The 19,731-nt window shown below is 40.7% G+C and overlaps 1 protein-coding gene across 2 annotated transcripts in view; it reads right to left on the bottom strand.

Moving 5' to 3' along the window:
• The window catches only part of nectin4a (nectin cell adhesion molecule 4a), a 29,647-nt gene extending 10,618 nt beyond the window's left edge, over window positions 1-19,029 (bottom strand). Inside the window, exons 1-5 of one of the 2 annotated variants that reach the window (XM_036146217.1) lie at window positions 18,612-19,029; window positions 9,365-9,559; window positions 8,800-8,967; window positions 5,728-6,006; window positions 4,669-4,783 (exon numbers count right to left, since the gene is read on the bottom strand). In XM_036146217.1, the coding sequence (XP_036002110.1) occupies window positions 4,669-4,783; window positions 5,728-6,006; window positions 8,800-8,967; window positions 9,365-9,559; window positions 18,612-18,666 (812 nt within the window). In that variant the 5' untranslated portion in view covers window positions 18,667-19,029. The remainder of the gene's footprint in view (window positions 1-4,668; window positions 4,784-5,727; window positions 6,007-8,799; window positions 8,968-9,364; window positions 9,560-18,611) is intronic. The other variant, XM_036146216.1, reaches the window with a different exon arrangement.
• Window positions 19,030-19,731: the final 702 nt, after the last annotated feature.

Genomic DNA, 19,731 nt, shown 5'->3' with positions numbered 1-19,731 from the left:
CAGCCTCTCCAGCAAATACGTTTTGTGGCTGCCCCACATTGTGGAAAGGATCTTTGACCGTCTTCTGGACATGGTCCATAAATGTTCAAATCTTCTGAGACACTAAATTTTAGGTTTTTAGTATCTGTAAGTCCTAATCATCAAAATTAGAAGAAATAAAGTCTTGAAAAATTCCACTCTGCGTATACTGAACCCGTGTGACACAGAGTGTATTTTCACGTTATGCAAAGACTGACAAGAAGTATTTTACTTTTTCTAGATATTGTAATTTATTAGATGTACCTGTATTCAACCAGAGTAGAAACAGTAAGTCTCTGTGGGTCTTCACTTGGCTGGCAAGTGATCCAAGAAGGGCCCAGGCCAAAGAGAACTTCTACAGTCTGGAAATAACTCCCATTTCATAGCTGCATAGCTGCTTTTATTTTATGATCCTTTAAATGCACATACTCATGTTTGCGGTGGGTAGATACAGGACAAACTCCTGGGACCGTTTTGCAGATACTGCTGTAAAACTGGGGTGTATTTCCACCAAAATGTAAACTTTCATTTAAAACAGAAAAAGCAATGGCTATTCCAGCGGGTTAGACATACACAGAAAAGTGTACATGCTTTTTTTTTTTTTTAGGTTTTCAGCAGTGCACAGCAATGACTGGGTGAAGGAGCGGTCCGGCAACCTTTATGACATCTCACCAGAACTACTTTTAAAACACGGGAACATGTAGAAGACACAAAAACAGCCCTACTGTTTTAAGTCAATCCTGGATCAAAGGTGGTTGGAGCGGAGTAAAACAACCTAGCCTGGGCAGCTTTCAGCATGTTCAAGCCTCTAGAAACTAACACTAGCTGTCATTTACAGAGGCTCCAGGAAGTTTCACACAGAGCTTGCTTTATTTCACGGCACTGTCATGAGCAGGAAGGAGAAACTTGAATTTACATTTGCATCTAACACGTTGGAGCGATGGCATCACTGTCAACACTTAGCTTCCTTTCCTCCTTCTCCCCCGGCTAACAGCTAACTCCACCCCCATGTTCTGCTCCCACTGGTTCACCCCTTGCCATACTGCTGATCATCCCTTTCGCTTTTTCCTTTCCACCCCCCCCCCCCCCCCCTCATCCACCCGCCTTCGTGTGAAACTGTCTCATCTGTCTGTTTCGGCACAAGCCACAACATGACACTGTGACACAAGCTATTACTTCACCTGCTACCATTTGCTCACAACAGGTTTGCCTGCTGCTGTGGCCGTGGCACACGCTGCGTCGGTGTGTGCAAGCTGCAGGCGTGAGTAAGAGGAGGACTGATCGTAACAACTGATTTTGCGTGCGGATTCACTTCTCGGTGCACCTGTGTGTGAACGGTCATGTGTACAGTAAGCATTACTCACAAAAACACCTTTTTAACAAGAATTTCCATGACTAAAAGCAATTAATAAGCTCATCATTATCGTCTGCAGCAGCTCCCACAGACCACAGAGCAAGCTGTCCGGATTTTGCTTCTGAAACAGATGAACCCACTCTTTATGTATTTCTGTCTCGTTAGCCCGGCTGTCAACGCTCCTAATTTGCCGGGAGTCGGCACTCTTTCTGTTCGCGGAAGGCATTTTTGTAGCCGTACCACGCCCTGGGAACATTTAACGCAGCAAAGAAATCAGAGACCTAATGCTTCTCTAACAAAACCCCCAGTAGATCTTAAATCGGGCCAGCAGACTTCTTTATGTAAACTGAACATCTATTTATCTATTTTTAAGACTAATCTTAAAACTTTCCTTTTTGACAAAGCTTATAGTTAGAGTGGCTCATACCCTGAGCTATCTCTATAGTTGTGCTGTGATAGGCCTAGGCTGCTGGAGGACATCAGGGTCTAATTTTCTCACTCTACTGATTTCTACTGTTCTTCAGTCTACTGTTCTCCAGTTTTGCATTGTATTACATTGAAATGACTGTCGTCATTTCAGCTTTTAACTTTTTGCTCTCTCTCTTTTTCTTCATAGTAGGTACACCTGGTCTGGCGTTCTGTTAACTGTGACATCATCCAGAGAAGACGGCTCACCCGCTATTACCATCTAATGTAGAACAGATTACTAGATCAATGTGTGCTTCTGTGCTTTTTTGTCTCTCTTGTTGTGTCTCTGCTCTGTCTTCTGTAACCCCAGTCGGTCGAGGCAGATGACCGTTCATACTGAGCCCGGTTCTGCCGGAGGTTTTCCTTCCCGTTAATGGGGAGTTTTTCTTCCCACTGTCACTTCATGCTTGCTCAGTATGAGGGATTGCAGCAAAGCCATGTACAATGCAGACGACTCTCCCTGTGGCTCTACGGTTCCCCAGGAGTGAATGCTGCTTGTCGGGACTTTGATGCAATCAACTGGTTCCCTTATATAGGACATTTTTGACCAATCTGTATAATCTGACCCAATCTGTATAATATGATTGAACTTCATGATTTGGCGCTATATAAATAAAATTGAATTGAATTGAATTGAACACTGATACTTATAAGGTCCTAATAAGCCCAACAGGCCAGCTCTATTAGTGATCAGATATTATCATACAGGCCAAGGATGTGGCCCGCGGGCCTTGGTTTTAACACGTATGCCCCCTTTTACACCGGCTCGGTTTGGCCCGCCTCTACTCGGCTCTGCCCGCTTCCGAGCATTTCAGCAACGGGTTTCTTCAGGGTTGACTAGGCTCGAGCTGAGTTTTGCCGTGGGCAGACTGCTTTTCAGCTGATTGGCCAAGGGCAAGGAGAAACAAGGAGGTTTTTTTTCCAAGGAAGTCGAGAAAAAAGTTAAACTAAAGAGCAACAACATTAATATCAAGGTGGAGGTTCACCTTCCAGCAGGACAACATCCCAAAACACACAGCCAGATATATAACGGTGAGATTAAGATCAGTGGCCAAGGGAAAGCCCAGATATAAATTAGACCGAAAATTGGTATTGAGATGAATTGAACTGACTAAGCTTGAGAAAATGAAAGCAGGTTTAGATTCTAAAATGATATCCCAAGCACTCAACATCTCAAAGACACTATCTAAAAGGGAAAGAAGAGTAACATGACTGGAAACCTATCAAGACATAGCCATCTACCTATACTAACAGGCCAGGAAAAGATATCATTCATCAGAAGAGCAACCAGGAGACCCATTGTGACACTGGAGGAGCTGGATAGAACCACAGCTCAGGTGGGAGAAACCATTAAGTCATGGAGAAAAAAGCTAAGGAGGAAAGTTACATGTTGCAGAACAATGCCCTGGTCAGGTGAGACTAGACTTGAAATATTTGACCTGCTGTCCAAAGATGCAAAATGGTGGTGGTAGTGTCATGCTGTGGAAATGCTTTTCTTTAGCAGTGACAAAGTAGTCTGAGTTTTCTGGAAAAGAGATGCAAGGATCCTGGAAGAAACCCAATTAGAAGCTGAAACAAGGTTTTAGATTGGGGTAAAGGCTCACCTTCCAGGTTATGACTCAGTAAAAGAATTTATGAAAACCATGAGTGTTTTATGATTTTTTACTAGTTAACTTTTTATGCTATTTGTTGGAGGTTTTATTGTTTTTTTGTGGACTGTTTGTTGTGATAGCAGCTTTTCATTGCCCAGGAATTGTTTCTCCCAATGGAGACTAATAAATAAATCTTGAATCTTAAGACAACAACCCTGAAATCTGAGCCACACAGACGTTTCCCATCAAATCTGTGTTACCCCTAGGCTATCCTGTGAAGAATGGGAAAATATTTCAGCCGAGAACAGGATTTTAAGTTGTAACTGTAGCAAACATTTATTCGGCAGTAGGTATAAGGTAGGGTAAGTGTGGCTGACTGCATTTGCCCACCACACATTTCAGATTTTTAATCGCAAAAAAAAAAAAAAAAAAAAAAATTAAAACTTTTACTTCCACTGTAGAAGTATGTGCTGCTTTATGTTGCTCTAACATGATATGCTAATAAAATATATTGAAGTGTGTGGTTGCAATGCAACAAAATGTGAAAAAGTTCAAGGAGCATTGCTACTTTTGCAGGGCACTGTGGTAACAAAGAATGCTAAGACATCAGGACAGACCTGAGAGAAGCTGGTTTTGGTAAAGAGAATAGGTAAATTCCATATATTTTGTAGTATATGTGTATATTTGTAATATATGTGTATCATTAGACGTATATTATATGCACAAATATATCGGAGTTGTAATAAGGTGAGTTGATAGTGCTGCCTGGACAAATTGTAATCATTGAGTTCGCTATGAACTCCTCTGTATACCAGTGTTCTAGAGTCAAAAGTGAGAAAATCTGTCCAACAGCTGAATGTTGTCCCCAACTACACAACTGTACAGTGATCCCAAACATGAACACTGTAGTATGGGTGAACAACCTAGGAGAAAGTTAACTCTACAGGGTATTAAGTGCAGGGAAAGATGAAGAACATCCCCACGTTTAATGGGCATTTCCCATCTAAAATGACCAGGTAGTATCAGTAAATGATACCTACTCTATATATCAGCCCCCTGGGGACAACATAATTGCAACCTCACCAAACACGCTGTTAAAATCCATAAAAGCATAGGCCTAAAATAATTTGCACAGTTGCTCTGCAAGTATTAGCGAAAACACCAGTGACCAGACACATCAGACGGTTAGTCATGTAGTTCCCAGACAGCCAGAGAGGTAGGAGAGCATTGTTGTACCTGGTCCAAGTGAGGCTTGGTTCAGGGTTTCCCCTGCGTGTGCACTTCAGGGCAGCGTTCTCCATATCAACATGCCATTCTTCCTTGTAGCCAGACACTTCAGCATCTGGAGGAACTGAAAGGAAGAACAGTCGTTTTCAAGCTTTAATCAGTTCAGGACAAGAAGAGAATAAAAAGAGTGTTCATGACTGGAATTTAATAAATCCCTTCACCTCCTTCTACTGTTTTCCTGAAAGATTTTTCTCAGCTTCAGGAACTTCAGTGGCCATATGCTTAGACCACAGACACTGAAAACCCAGAGCATTTATCCTAGCAGTCATGTTTTTGTGGAAGGGAGCTGGAGAACCCTGAGAGAACCCACATGCACACAGGGAGAACATGCAAACTTCATGCGAGGTCGGGACTCAAACCCAAGACTTTCTATCTGCCAGACAACAGCATTGAATCGCACACATTTTATTCACAAAAATAAACGTGTTTAATGGAATCATGGCAATTTAAAAAAAAAAAATAATAATCAGTTTTTTGCTAAAATATTTTGTCCTAGGAAGAGGCGTTTGTTCGGCTGTATGGAAATTGGTGTATGTCACGAAACTGCAATACAAAACACGTTTTTGAATCACATGTCATGTGATCAGCAATCAGATGTCACTACTGGAGAACGAGACAAAGAAAATGACAGGAAGTATTAGAAAGATGACGGCTTGGCAAGTCTTTTAATGAGTTATCGTGTGAACAGACTTACTCACATGTGATTTTAATGACATTTCTTATTTAATGGAAATACTGCAATTGCTAAATTGTGTTTTATTTCGAAATTAACAGTACTATATCAACAAAGTTATGTGCACATTTGAAATGAAAACGCAGCTATGGCTACCAACCACGGCAGCAACAGGCCCAGAGAAGGGAAATGATAATAACGCAGATGTCAACACTGATAAGGTTTTAAAAGTGCTATTGTTCTAAATTTAGCTTAAATGGCATTTAACAAAAACATCTGAACTGAACCTAAATTCATGTCATGATAAAGAGTTTGCTGAATGGATGAATACTCACAGTGCACCTCCAGTTGTTTTGTGATCCTGCGCGGTCGTTCAAAAATCGGGTGCCACACCAGGCAGTGGAGCTTCTTTCCATTCATACTCCTCAGAGGGTGCAGAGAGTAGTGTGTGGAGACTGCCCCGTTCTCGGAGGTCCGATTGACGGCTTGACCATTCAGCTCGGTTTCCCAGGAGAGCTGAGGAGGTGGGCGGGCTACAGAGCGACAGGAGGCCACCTGCCTGTAGGGCTCCCCCTCCCTCACAACCTCTAGTTCCAAGGAGGAAATGGGAGTAGCTGGAAGGAGGATTGTTGTATTAATAGAAGGAAGACGGCTTATTTTGGTTCCAGAATTAAGTTTGCAATTACTCCATCCAACAAAAAAAATACTTTGAAATGGTTAAGATAGGAATCACTCAGATAAAACAGATGTAAACATCTAATTATCTGTCCTACTTTTAGTTAGTTAACCATACTGATGCCATGACATATACAAGATCCTTGCTGCTCGATAATCTCTCCAATGTAGCTGAATTATCAGGAGAGCGGGCCATTATCCCTCCAGAGTGATATTTTTACATGCCCGGTTGTTTGTAAAGTGCCTTGTGGTGATGTTTGCTGTGAATTGGTGCTACATAAATTAAATTCAATTGAATTGAATTGACTGTTGTTGGCTCAAAGGCTGGTTCAACCGATTATTGGGTCATTGCTTTTTCCCCACTGGGTTGGGTTGGTTTGGATAGTATTTTTCCTTTCTCATTGAGCAAAATCATTTTTTGAAAATAGGTTTTTGGATTTAATCAGGTTAAATATGTCTAAAAATAAAAGTGGTCTGATGATCTGAAAATTGAAGCATTAGGAACAGTAAAAAAAAAAAAAAGAAGAACTCTATAGGAGAAAAACACTGTCTCACAAAGCTGTTAATAGCTTCTCTGAGTTCTGATTTTCATGTTGCAGAAATCTTGGACATTTAAAAAAAAAAAAAATAGTGGCAGCCTGACCTAACTGGAGCTGAAATTGCTATATTACACAATATTAGCAGATGCGTAGTTAGGCAATGTGGGGCATTATTTACCTAAGGCAATGTAGCTTTCTACTCCGTTGAAACACGAGATAAATACGCAGTAGCGTGATTAGACTATTAGTACAAGTATCACTTGAGTACTTTCAACTAGAAAAACTAATCCATGCGTTTATTTTTAGTCGAATTGATTACTGCAACGGTGTCTTCACAGGTCTGCCTAAAAAGTGGATCAGACAGCTGCAGCTGATCCAGAACGCTGCTGCCCGCGTCCTCACTAAGACTAAGAAAGTAGAGCACATAACACCAGTTCTAAAGTCCTTACACTGGCTCCCTGTATCTCAGAGAATAGACTTTAAAATACTTCTGTTAGTCTATAAATCCTTAAATGGCTTAGCTCCTAAATACATCACAGACTTGTTATCAGCGTATAAACCATCCAGACCACTCAGGTCTTCTGACTCCAGCCTGCTCTGCATACCTAGAACCAGAACCAAATATGGAGAAGCAGCATTTAGTTCCTATGCTCCACTTATCTGGAACAAACTTCCAGAAAACTGTAAAAGTGCGGAAAGCCTGAGTTCTTTTAAATCAAGATTAAAAACACATTTGTTTAAAATTGCCTTCAACTGTCCTAGTTAACTGAATCACCACTTTTTTGTTCTATTTTCTATCTATATTTTATTCCTACTTGCTTTTATTCTGTTTTATTTTGCTATATTTTAATCATGTAAAGCACTTTGCATTGTCTTTGTACTGAATTGTGCTATATAAATAAATTTGTCTTGCCTTGCCTTGCCTTGCCTTAGGTCAAAATATATAGGCAGAGGTGGGTAGAGTAGCCAGAAATTTCCTTCACTTAAGAGTAGCACTACTTCAACATATGCTTTACACCAGTCAAAGTAAAAGGTACCCAAATAAGATATTACTCAATTAAGGGTTAAAAAGTATTTGGTAAGAAGGGTACCCAAGTACTTAGTAAATATGTATAACAACTGATTTAATGTTTAAAAACGATGTAATCAGTAAAAAAAAAATTAAATGATGCACAAAATCTGGTACTTTAACGACCAACATAAAAAATTACAAATAACAATTACTAAGTAACAAATTAAGGCAGAATAAACACTTTTCTAAACAATGTTTTTCAACATAAAACTTATGAAACCAAGCAGTTAATGTATATACAGTTAGTTAAGACGTACTTCTAATGATGTTTACTGTGGTTTCTTGACCTGTAAATGTCTCAATGAGCTCAGCAGATAGAAAATACCATTGAAACAACAAAGCTTGTGTAAAAACAAGAAGTCTCATCTTAATATAAACTGTAGACGTCTGTCCCTCTGGTGCTTTTTTGGTTGAAGTAAGTTTGTTTTTTTATTCAGTGAAATTACTCACAGTGTATAAAGTAGCCAGAAATTTTACTCAAGAGTAGTGATACTTCTTCATAATATTTACTCAAAGTAAGAAGTACAGTGCAGTAAAATTACTCTTAGAAGTACATTTGGTTCAAAAAGTTACTCAAGTAAATGTAACTGAGTAAATGTAACTAGTTACTACCGACTTCTGTATATAGGGAACAATTGGACAGTCCACACATATTAAGAATCCCCATTTCTTGATTAAAAAGTTATTTCTTCTAATTTAGAGACTTAAAAGTATTTATACCTGAATCAAAGTGACCAATTGGGTAAAATGTGCTCCATATGTTGTTCATCACTTACATTGTGTTAGTCCTTAAATGGTAAATGGCTTGTAAAGCACTTTAACTAGTCCGACAACCCCAAAGCGCTTTACACTACAATCAGCAGTTCACACCCTGATGGTGGTGAGCTATGTTAGCAGCCACAGCTGCCCTGGGGCAGACTGAAAGAGGCAAGGCTGCCAAACATTGCTGCCACCACTGGCAGCAGGCAATTTGGGTGATGTGTCTTGCCCAAGGACACAACGACTGACAAAGTCGATCAGGGGATCAAACCAGCAACCCACCAGTTGCAGAACGAACTCCTTAACTTAACACTTGCATCACTTTCCCCACGCTGCATTAGAGATATGAGGGATCAACTCACTCCACACGGTGAGAGACATCACTAATTCAGAGTTGCCAGATGGGAAGGCACTGATGTGGCAGATGTAATCGCCCTCATCCGAAACCTCTGTGTTGGCGATCACCAGAGCTGGATCCACGGTAGGTTGCTTGCTTTTAAAGCGCACACGGCCTGCCCAATTCCCGAATGCTGTAAACAGACCAGACAGGTGCCAGTAAAAGAAATGAGAGAGGGTCAAAGGAGCCTTTCAGGATGGATGTGACTGAATAAAATGTGTAGTAAATAAAAAACAAACCTCAAGGTTACTTTGTCACTATTGGTTTAGATTACACGCTAGTCTGTCAATACTTTTCATTCAAGACATTTATCCCAGTCTTATTTTTAAATCAGTACTCTTGCTAAAGTTTTAGTACATGACATGTTAAAGTGATGGCATAGCAAGAATTTTTTGTTTTTATTTTTGTCTACCTCCTTTAAAGCTGCAATTACAGCTGTTAGGGTTTCAAGCATGCAAGACTACAGAAAGCTATACAATTACTGTCAGTGTGAACAAAGGGAAAAGATGTGATAACTTATGACAACTTACCATGCTGGCCTTCTATATGGTCTACAAGGATTATCTGGTTCTTGCTCCCATCGGGCATCACCTTAAACCAGCTGACCTGCACCACACGGTTTTCACTTGGTTGGTACTTGCAGGGCAGGAGTGTCTCCTTCTCCTCCACAGCATTTACGGAAAGCTTTGATGGAACGTCTTCAGACTCTCCCTGTATCGCTGCCACTGAAACACAAGGATTGGGAACAGATCGAGCAGTTGAAGTTGATCATTTGCAATGTCATAAAATAACAAAATAAAAAAAAACAGACCCCTTCAGCTCTTTCAGATTTTGTCAAATTACAACCCCAAACCACAACTATCACATCACAATCTTTTGTGATAGACCAAGACAAAGTAGTGCATAATTAGGAAGTGGGAGGAAAAGCCTTCAGAATTTTTTACAGATAAAAATCTGAATGGCGTAGCAATCATTTGGATTCATAGTCTTTTACCCTGACTCTATCCATCCATCTATTTTCTACAACTGCTTATTTATGCAAGGTCACGGGGGGCTTGGTGCCTATCCCCAGGGGTCACTGGGCAAGAGGCTCATAGTAGATCTGGAGCAGTTGCTGGCATCCAGTGCACAATACGGATAATCTGCTGACAGGTCGGCAGCTATTTGTTGTGCGCTCCATTGTACCTTTTGGCCAAGAGTGCTATCTACAGACGGAAAATGAACACTCCACATTAACCTGAGCACACTATCCAGACTGGGGAGAGATGGGGGTAGTAGCCTCATACTGGGTAGAAACTGGTCAGACGTGATGGGAGGATGGATAGAGCTCAAAACAGGCCAGTACTGGAACAAAACCTGTTAGAGGGCGGAAAAGACTTGAGACTAGGGCGGAGGCTCACCTTCCAGCAGGACAAGAACCATAAACACAAAGCCAGAGGTGCAATGAAATGATTTAGATCAATGGCCCAGGCAAAGTCCGAACCTAAATCGAGAAAACTGAGATTCTGTGGCAAGACATGAAAATTGCTGTTAAGAGACTCTAAATCTAAATAGACTGAGATGAGCAGTTTTGCTAAGAAGAATGGGGGAAATTCTCTAGAAATTCAAAGCTGGTGGAGACATACCCCAAAGGGCTTGGCAGTTGTAATTGCAGCAAAAAGGTTCTACACAGTTTTTATTCAGGGGGGTGAAGTATGAATGTATCGCAATATTTTCAGATTTTTTTCCACCTGAAGACTTTGTGCTGCTTGTGTTCTTTTATGGCTCAACAGGTAGGGGGGCAGAAATGCTGCTGCTGTGAGGATTCATGACTTCTCTTCATGGTGTGCCTCATCTGTTTGATTCAGTGAAGATGATTTATACAGTACCAATTCACAACACATCGTCTCAAGGCACTTCCCAATAAGAAAAACAAAACAGTTCCATCGTATCACACAGACAGTTTCCAAGAACATTCCAACAGAATCCCCACCTTCTACCTTTTTTTTGTTAAACCTTGTGTTACTTTCCTTCCACTTCATCCCATAACATCAATATGACAGAATATGGAGAATGGGGTATGGATACTTTTTCAAGGCCCTGTAAAATCCTGTGGACAGTATAAAAGTCCCTCCAATGAAATATGGTTGATGTGTTCTGAGGAGTTACTGATTTACACAAATAAACCCAACGGCTGAAGAAAGAAGAACTCAGGAAATCTCTTCCTGGTTTTGGTGCCAAAAAGAATCCCACATTAGCCTTTTGACATGGTACTCCATCAGACTGCATCCTATTGGAGAACTCTTCTCCTATTCTTCATTCATATAATTGTTCATGGGCAGAACAGTGGAGAAGCCCGCTCCTTTTGATTACAAGCAGCCGCGTCAAAGCAAAGTCTCTGGCTGCGTCGCTGTTAGCATAACACTCGTGGCTGCCCTGACCATTTCTTTCCCAGGATAATACGAAGAAAAACTTATCTTCCACTGTCCAAATTTGTGCTTCCTGCTAAATTTCAGTCTACCCTTGATGTTTTTCTTGGAAGTGACTTCTTTGCTCCCCCTTTTCTCACAAGGACTTGGTCCAAAGGTCAATGTCTGTCTGAGCATGCAGCTCTTGTCCTGGCAGTTCCCATGACCCAGTGCACATGGTACGAGAATAAAGAACTCCAGCCAAACTAACAACATCCAAACAATTTCCCCCACCTCCTTTGTGTGACATTGTTATGGCAAAGCAAAGCTCCATCACTGACAGGCTACCCCATCCATGCGATTATAGATTACTCCTCCAGGCAGCTGTTAGAGTTGGCTACCAGCTCTATTTCCAACAACCAAATAAAACTCTGATAAAAAGTCTCAAAGGATGTAAATTCTCCAACAAGACGTCTTTCAGGGCGTGATCTACAGCTCTCACTGGAGCGGTTCGCAGTCGAGTGCGAAGCGGCCGGGATGAAAATCAGTGCCTCCAAATCCGAGATCATGGTATTGAACCGGAAAAGGGTAGAGTGCCTCCTCCGGGTTGGGGAGGATGTGCTGCCCCTAGTGGAGGAGTTCAAGTATCTTGGGGTCTTGTTCACAAATGAGGGGAAGATGGAGCGGGAGATCGACAGGCGGATTGGTGCGGCGTCTGCTGTGAAGCAGGCGCTGTACCGGTCCGTTGTGGTGAAGAGAGAGCTGAGCCAAAAGGCGAAGCTCTAGATTTACCAGTCGATCTACCTTCCTACCCTCATCTATGGTCATGAGCTTTGGGTCGTGACCGAAAGAACGAGATCCAGGATACAAGCGGCCAAAATTAGTTTTCTCCGTAGCGTGTCTGGGCTCTCCCTTAGAGATAATTGGCAGGAGGAACAAAAAAGCTTGTCCACATAAATTATTGACATACAGACTTGTAAGGCATGGCACCGGAAATATATTTCCCTGCCGAATATAGCGAATGCCGTATAGCATACATTAGCTACGTTTCCATGGAAAAAAGTAATTGGAATAAAGGGCCAATCAGAATTTTGTGTTCAGATTAGGATGAATTGGAATTAAACTGTATTCTGAATGAGTGGGGTGTTTTATGCCAATTGAACATCTGATCAACATAAATATAAACGTTTGTCCGGATCAAGTTATTCCAAATGTGACAACCTGACCCGAATGCATCCGATATAAACATGACATACAGTATTTCTGCGTTGAGTGGCAAAAATACATTGGGAAGCAAAACTGTCACGACTCCCGACACAACCTATATATTCCAAATATTAAAAGAGCTCAAAATTATTATTTATTCAGTAATGTTACTGTCTAATAGTTACTGACGCTTTAAAAACAATGTAGAATCAAAATAGGTCATATCAATATTATTTTACACATACAAGGAATTTGCTTTAATGATAAGTTGTTACACATAGACTGACATCCAGTTGATAAAAGTAAATGTGAATATAGATTATGGGGAACAAGCAAAACAAATGCAAGTTTCATAAGAATAATAGAAGGACACAAAAGAATAACATGACTATTCGCAGAGGAAGAACAACGTGGTGGATATTTACATGCGCATTATTACAGGTTGGCGTTTGTGCAGAATGTATTGCAACAGGAGAATATATATATATATATATATACCAATTTATTATTTCTTGCGAAATATTAAGTTTTAATATAACATGTCATATAATTTATCCACACAATTAACCGCATTGACATGTGCTAAATGTCAGGTTTGTGTATGGTATGAAATGAAATTGAATAGTAATTGTGTGCAGAGACATTTGTACTAGTTGCAAGAAGGAAGTGTCATTGGGGACCTTGTTGATGAGTCTAGCTGCAGACAGGAAGAAGCTTTTTGTTTGTGAATATACTCATGTTTCCTTTTTCCCTAAATGTGGTCGCAAGGTGTAATTAAAACTGCTATATTTACAGTATTTGTATTTGTATGTATTTTTCCTCTATTTCACTTATTTACTCCTACAAATGCTTTGTAAAGCTAAAATATACAAGCTTTTTAAAATTTTATTTTACAACTTTGTGTTTGATACAAAAATCCATTGACTCAGTTTTAGTTTTGATGTCTTTGCTATGTATCTGTAATATAGAAAGTCATAAAAACAAGGAAAAGCCATTGAATGACAAAGGTGAGCCCAAACCTTTGACTAGTAGTATACGTAAACCTCCTGACAGAAAGTAATGCATGTGAAAAGAAAATTAAACAGAGATAAGATTTACAATAATTTGCATGGCATGCATTTGAATTCAGCCTCTCCAAATTTCATACCCTTGAAGGAGATATGGTCCTGTGTTTGTGACGTTCTATTTGGTCAGTCTTCCATGTTAATAATGTCCCTTTTTTGTTACACATGCAACTAAGATAAATAAAACCAATCAACCGCGATGGAAAACTGCCAGGCTTCACAGGCTTGAGGTGAAGAAAAACTGAAGGCAGAAAAAACAAGGAGGAGAAGACAAACAGAATGTCTGCCCAACATGTTGAGCACAAGCAAAGATATGTCACTTAACTAGTCGCTCAGGATAAAGTTTCAAAGCAAACTCTAAGAGGTTACCTCAGCGTCTGGCCAGCACAGTCTAAGTGGCCTCTGAGCACAAAGAGGGAAGAGAGTCTACACAAAATGCTATTGTGTATTAGGTGTCAGCATAAACCCCAATCAAACAATCTTTTTTCTTATGCCTACATTTTTTTTTAAATGAACACACACATTCTCATCTTGCTAAATGTAGTGAGGACCATGTGTTGACTCCCACTGATTTTTAGTAATTTTCCACCCTTTATTTGCACTTACACTGACAATAACTCTAAACCTAACCATTATCAGTGCACACCTAACCCTAACCTTAACCTAAATTCAACTCATACCTTAGTCCTAAACCTCACCGCAAAATACAAAGTGAGGACGAGCAAAATGTCCTCACTATGGTACAAACGGTCCTCACTTTGATTGTGAAATCAGAATAAATGGTCCTCACTCTTATGCCTAAACAGAAGCGTGCACACGCACACACACACACACACGCACACACGTCCTTGTTTAAAGTGCAAAGTGAGGACCATGTCCTGACTTCCATTCATTTTTAAGCCTTTCTATGACCTAATCCTGACCCTAACCTTTATCAGTATATACTTAACCCTAATCTAAATCTTGCTTTCTTTCCACTCATTGTGAGGCCTCCACATTTCAACCAATGTTTCAGATGTTCTACGCTGGGTTTCTCCATTGAAGCAGACTGAAATGAAGACCCTAGGATGCTGTCATCTTCCAAAATGATTAGAGTTGCAGTTGTTGCCATTACATTTTGCACTCTTCTTGTCCGACCAGCCGGGAAACTGGGCTGTCTCTGTGCAAACGTGATGACGTTTGAGAAATGCCCCACTCACACCTTAGTGCTAAACCTAACACCTAACCCAGAAAAAAGTGAGGACGCAAAAAAAAAAACATCAAAGTTTTACTTTAGTAGTAAAATGAGCAAAAAAAACGTTCTCGCTCAGCCGCAGGTACGCTTACACACACATACACACATGTGCAACCTGGATTTAACAGACAGGCGCACATGCTTGTTTGCACCTGTCAGGAGGTTATTTGTCTCCCAGCACGTTTGTGGACATTCACCTGATACAAATACGCTTGTTGTTCGTCTCGTGACAACTGTAATTACAATGTTGATGTTGCCAGCCACGTTGTGTTGCTGCTCACCGAGTCCTTGCATCAGATAAGGCACATGGCAAAACAACAGGAGAAATGATGATGGAGAACATACCATTATCATTATGTTGTTTATCTCAAGGTGACATACTTCAAGCCTAATGAGTCGCAGCTCAATTACAACTATATTTCGTTTGAATTCGGAAAGACCCACATGAGGCAATGGAGATCTAGCTTATCTCCGACGGTGATCTCTAGTTTCTTTACAGCATGACAAAACTAGGGGTTTCATCAGCTTCAGATGGAGAAATGCACCAGTTTCAAAGCATGAAAACACCTCAAAGACCAGATCTCATCGCTTGGCGCCGGCATACAACCCAAAAAATATGATCCTGACCCTGGTTGAACAGTGGGTGCTCTGCTGAAGGCCACTGGCGCAGGACCCGAGGCAGACCCCACCACCGAACTGTTTTCTGCTATCTAGCTAGTGTGGAAGAGCGCTATAGTAGGAGCAAAGCAGTGTGAAAATTTAGACTGAAATCTGACAGGTAATAATTAGGAGAAAGCTAATACAATTCTGCAGTCTTGGTGGGAGGGCACCCATAAGTATCCTCTTTCTCTTTCTTCTTCTTTTTCCTTTTTTTTGCACTCTTCCAAGACAAAATGACCACTAGACAGCAAACTTTGGCTTCTGGGACGGATTACCATTACTGCTAAGAACAGATCAGGTATGACTTTAGATTTGAGATGCAATGAGTAACATTGTTCTGTCCATTTATGATAGGTCATCGGTCATGTCCCCATCTCTCCATTACCAACTACATTCACAGGTAATTAAAAACAATTTTCTGTTGCCTAAATGAAGCAGCAGGTGTTTTTTGTGATTTAAAATCACAGAAAACACCATCTCATTATCCAGTGAAATGTTTGGTCCGTCGTCTGTATTTCTCCGGCAATGAGCTGAGAAATAATCCTGCTGCTCGGTGTAATTAAAGGCTGTTACTGGATTGGATCTTTATTTTAAGGTAAGGTGAGGTCGGGTGGTGCCAGACCTCATTCAACAAAAGATGACTGTGTCTGTGAAACTAGTGATACATCTTTAAACATTTTAGGTTGTTAATGCATTCTCTGTCTATAGCAATGGAGTTAAAATAGCAGCAAAATATGCTAATGAACCTCATCAGAGGTAATTTCTTATGTCATTCTTTTAGTCTCTACAAGATGAAGGCACAGCACCAGTTATGTCATCACAGGTGGAAAATTGAAGTCTGTGTTTTATTTATATTTTTGAGTTTTATTTTCAACCAGCAACGCTAGTCTGGAACTCACACAAAAGACGCAAATCGTCATGAGTTATTTGAAAAAGGGAAATATATGGCAGTATATTCCCCTTATATATAGTAGTAGTGAGGGGTTTTAACATCAGGCTTATAGTGGCATGAAATAAAAGCAAAAATACTTATGAATGAATGAATGATCCAACTACAACAAGATTTTATTTATGTTTTTACTTTGGTTCATCTTTATTAAATGGCACATTGTGTTTAAGTCATTAGTGAGCTGCACACAACTATAGCAAAACCAATCGGTGTACTGTAGTTATTTCTTTATTAACAGCTTTGGGTAGTGGCAATTCTCTGTTCAAACCCAGGGCATGATGAGCATCAAGTTTGCTAAATAAAGAGCTTAGCATGACAATAATAATAAAATTATTATTATTATTATTATTATTATTATTATTATTATTATTATTATTATTAATATTAATAATAATAATAATAATAATAATAATAATAATAATAATAATAATAATAATAATCAATAGGAATTATGTAAGAATTATTGTTGGGGATTTTGTTGGCAAATCCTGCAATCATATCAAGATATGGTTCTAAAAGGTTCAATGTGCAGAACTAGAAATTCAAATAGCAACCAAATGAATGCTGCAGTTTTATCACAAAACACAGTAGCAGTGCAGGGCACATATAGAGAGAAAACGACTGCAGGGACACATCAATGCAACAACATTAAGAGCTGTATTTCTTTTTACTCTATAGCCCTTAAATAACTATTCCGGCAACTACTGAGTGATTGCAGTGTGGATAGTTTGAAGAGAGCCATTGTTTAGACAAACTTGGACGTTTTCGTACAGAAAGCTACATCATCGCATGCCAGGATAATTAAAATAAAGAAAGATGTGCAGTTTGCTTGGCAAGGTGATCACAATACATTCCTCCTGAGAGAAAAAAAGCAACAACTTTGATTTAATGCCACAACGTTGCACAACGTTTCCTGGAAGCGTCTCTGGAAGCACGGAGTTTTGCAAAAATGCTCAATACTGGGTAACTCTGGAGGATCTGCAGAGATTCACAGCTCGTTTGGGGGAGAATCTGTTGACAGGATAACTATTAGTTGCGCAATCCATAAATCTACCCTCTGTGTAGAAGAGGCTAGAAAACCACCATTACTGAAAGTAAGACATAAATGTAATGTCTGCAGTTTACCACCAGTCATATTGGAGATGCAGTTAAAAAAAAATGTGGAAAAAGATGCTTTGGTCAGATGAAACCAAGGTTGAAATGTTTGCCTGAGACGCGAAACGCGGTGCGTGGCAGTAAACTAACACCAGCGAGACAACGTGCTGTCAGCATGATGGCGGGTTTTCACTTCAGCAGGCAGCAGGTACAGGTAAGCTGCTTGTGATAAATGGGTAGATGGATAAATACAGGTGAGTCCTGGAAGAATACCGGATGGGCGCTGCAGAAGACTGGAGCAGAAACTCATCTTCCAGCTGGACAGTGACCACAAACATTCAGCTCTGGCCATATGTTTCAGAGACAGATATACCCCACATATACCAGACATTTAATGGTGAAAAAAAACCTCCACCGTTTCTTCCTAATTATGCACTAGGCTGGTTAGTTTGAATTTTCTGCTCGCTGTTGTGCAACAGTTGATTCTGACACTTCATGCGGGACAGCGTAATAAGTTGGGAAGGATGTGATTCATGCATTTACCGTCAGAGCCGGTGAGTGTGCCAACAGACTAAGGTGTGTTTACCTGGTTTGTGACCCAGAAGGTTTGGGCTGTAATGTGGAATCTGCCAGCACTGCATTATTGGTATAACCCTCGTGGATGGAACAGATGTGTTTCTTTTTCATAGGCATCACGCTCATATCTCTCACCATCAGGATTTTTGGTTTGGATAATTTGACTTCATTAGGTCTCCAAAACAACAGTGTGTTCATGGATCATGGTGTGCCATGAAGTTTCATACCGTAGAGATAGAGCAGGGGCTGCGCAGACCTCTTGACTTGTGATTGCAAGCTTAAGGCACACAAAGAGGAAGGGTTCGTGCGGCTCCCGTGTGTTAGGAGGCAGATTGACCAACAGCAACCTGTTTTTCCTGATCCATCAGGGAGCACCACCAGTGTGTCCCGGCAGCCCTGCTCTGCCTACTGGGCTAGCCTAAGCTCTAAATCCAAACTTTGCATGACACGTCTGCTGAAAATGACATCATGCTGCAATCAACACATTTTAATATTTTCACGAGTGGCTTCCAGAACGCCTTAATAAAATCCCGTCTTGTTTTTCATTATAACGCGGACCATTTCACTCACACAGTCACAACCAGGCGCGGTGCAGCTTCATCTTACCAAAGATGTGGAGCACAAGGACACCCAGGGAGAGTCTGTTGAGCAGAGATGACATCCTCCTCTGGAGTTACTGCTAACTGCGCAGAACCTGGAACCCTTTCAACACGGACGTGAAGCTCATAAGTCCAGGTATAAGGATCCTAAAGTAGAGGGCAGCCTGGAGCGCAAGGTGCCTTCATGCGGCTCGATCATCCCCAATAATTGGCTCGTCCTGTGAAAATCCAGGTCCTGTCCAAAAGAGCCGTCCAAGTGGTGGAGTAAGTTAATTTCCTAGCTGTGGGATTCTCACCTAGAGAGAAGTAAAGCCATCAAGTCGGCAGAGTAGAGAAAGAAGGTGCAGCTTAAACTCATTGGGATACACCTGTTTGTGCTCTGCCTCATGCTCCCTCCCTCTCTCTGCTTCAAGCACGGCAAAAAAAATAAAAACATAAAAAAAAACTCGCTTTTCCGGTTCTGTGAAGGCATCGTGACAGTTATTTTCTCGTCTTTACTTGCTCGGCTCAGAGGAGAGGCAGGTGAATAAGCATGCCTGAGAGAACCTGTTTAAACTGCGTCCCCGATGGTAAGAGAGCGGAGATGATTACAGCCAGGCTGAGACCGAAACTGGAGGCGCCGCCTCCCTCTGGAGAAAGCTAATGACCCCTTTAAGTTCAACAGATATAATCCTAAACAGAAAGGTCACAATGGTGCCTAATAAGGGAGGAAAGATAGAAACTAATCTGCTCACATTAAGCGCACTTGTTCTCACGGCAATGGTTCAACGCTGAAAGAATGCGATCTCCCATGGGCACGTTTTGAATGACAACAGAAAAATTATTTGGCATGTTTACCTAATATTTCTTTGGACACAACTGCTAACTCAGTGGAGGGCTATTTACGTATGTCGCTGTGGCGGAGAACAACTCAAAGGCCCACAGTGACTTCATCTCAATATCATAACAAAACATTTTCTCAGCAGTTGCACATTACTTTGATATTTCATCATTTGGATGAGATGTATGAGTAAGTTAATATAGGTATACAGTCAAAATGACTACATCAATGAATTACTACATGACTAAAGACTGGGATGCCTTAGGCTGGTTGCAGAAAGACTATGAACCCTGAGTTCCGACAATAT

The sequence above is a fragment of the Fundulus heteroclitus genome, chromosome 14, assembly GCF_011125445.2.
Source record: "Fundulus heteroclitus isolate FHET01 chromosome 14, MU-UCD_Fhet_4.1, whole genome shotgun sequence".
Classification (NCBI taxonomy): Eukaryota; Metazoa; Chordata; class Actinopteri; order Cyprinodontiformes; family Fundulidae; genus Fundulus; species Fundulus heteroclitus.
Note: the sequence above shows the minus strand (reverse complement) of the source record. Positions and strands in the feature narration are given on the sequence as shown.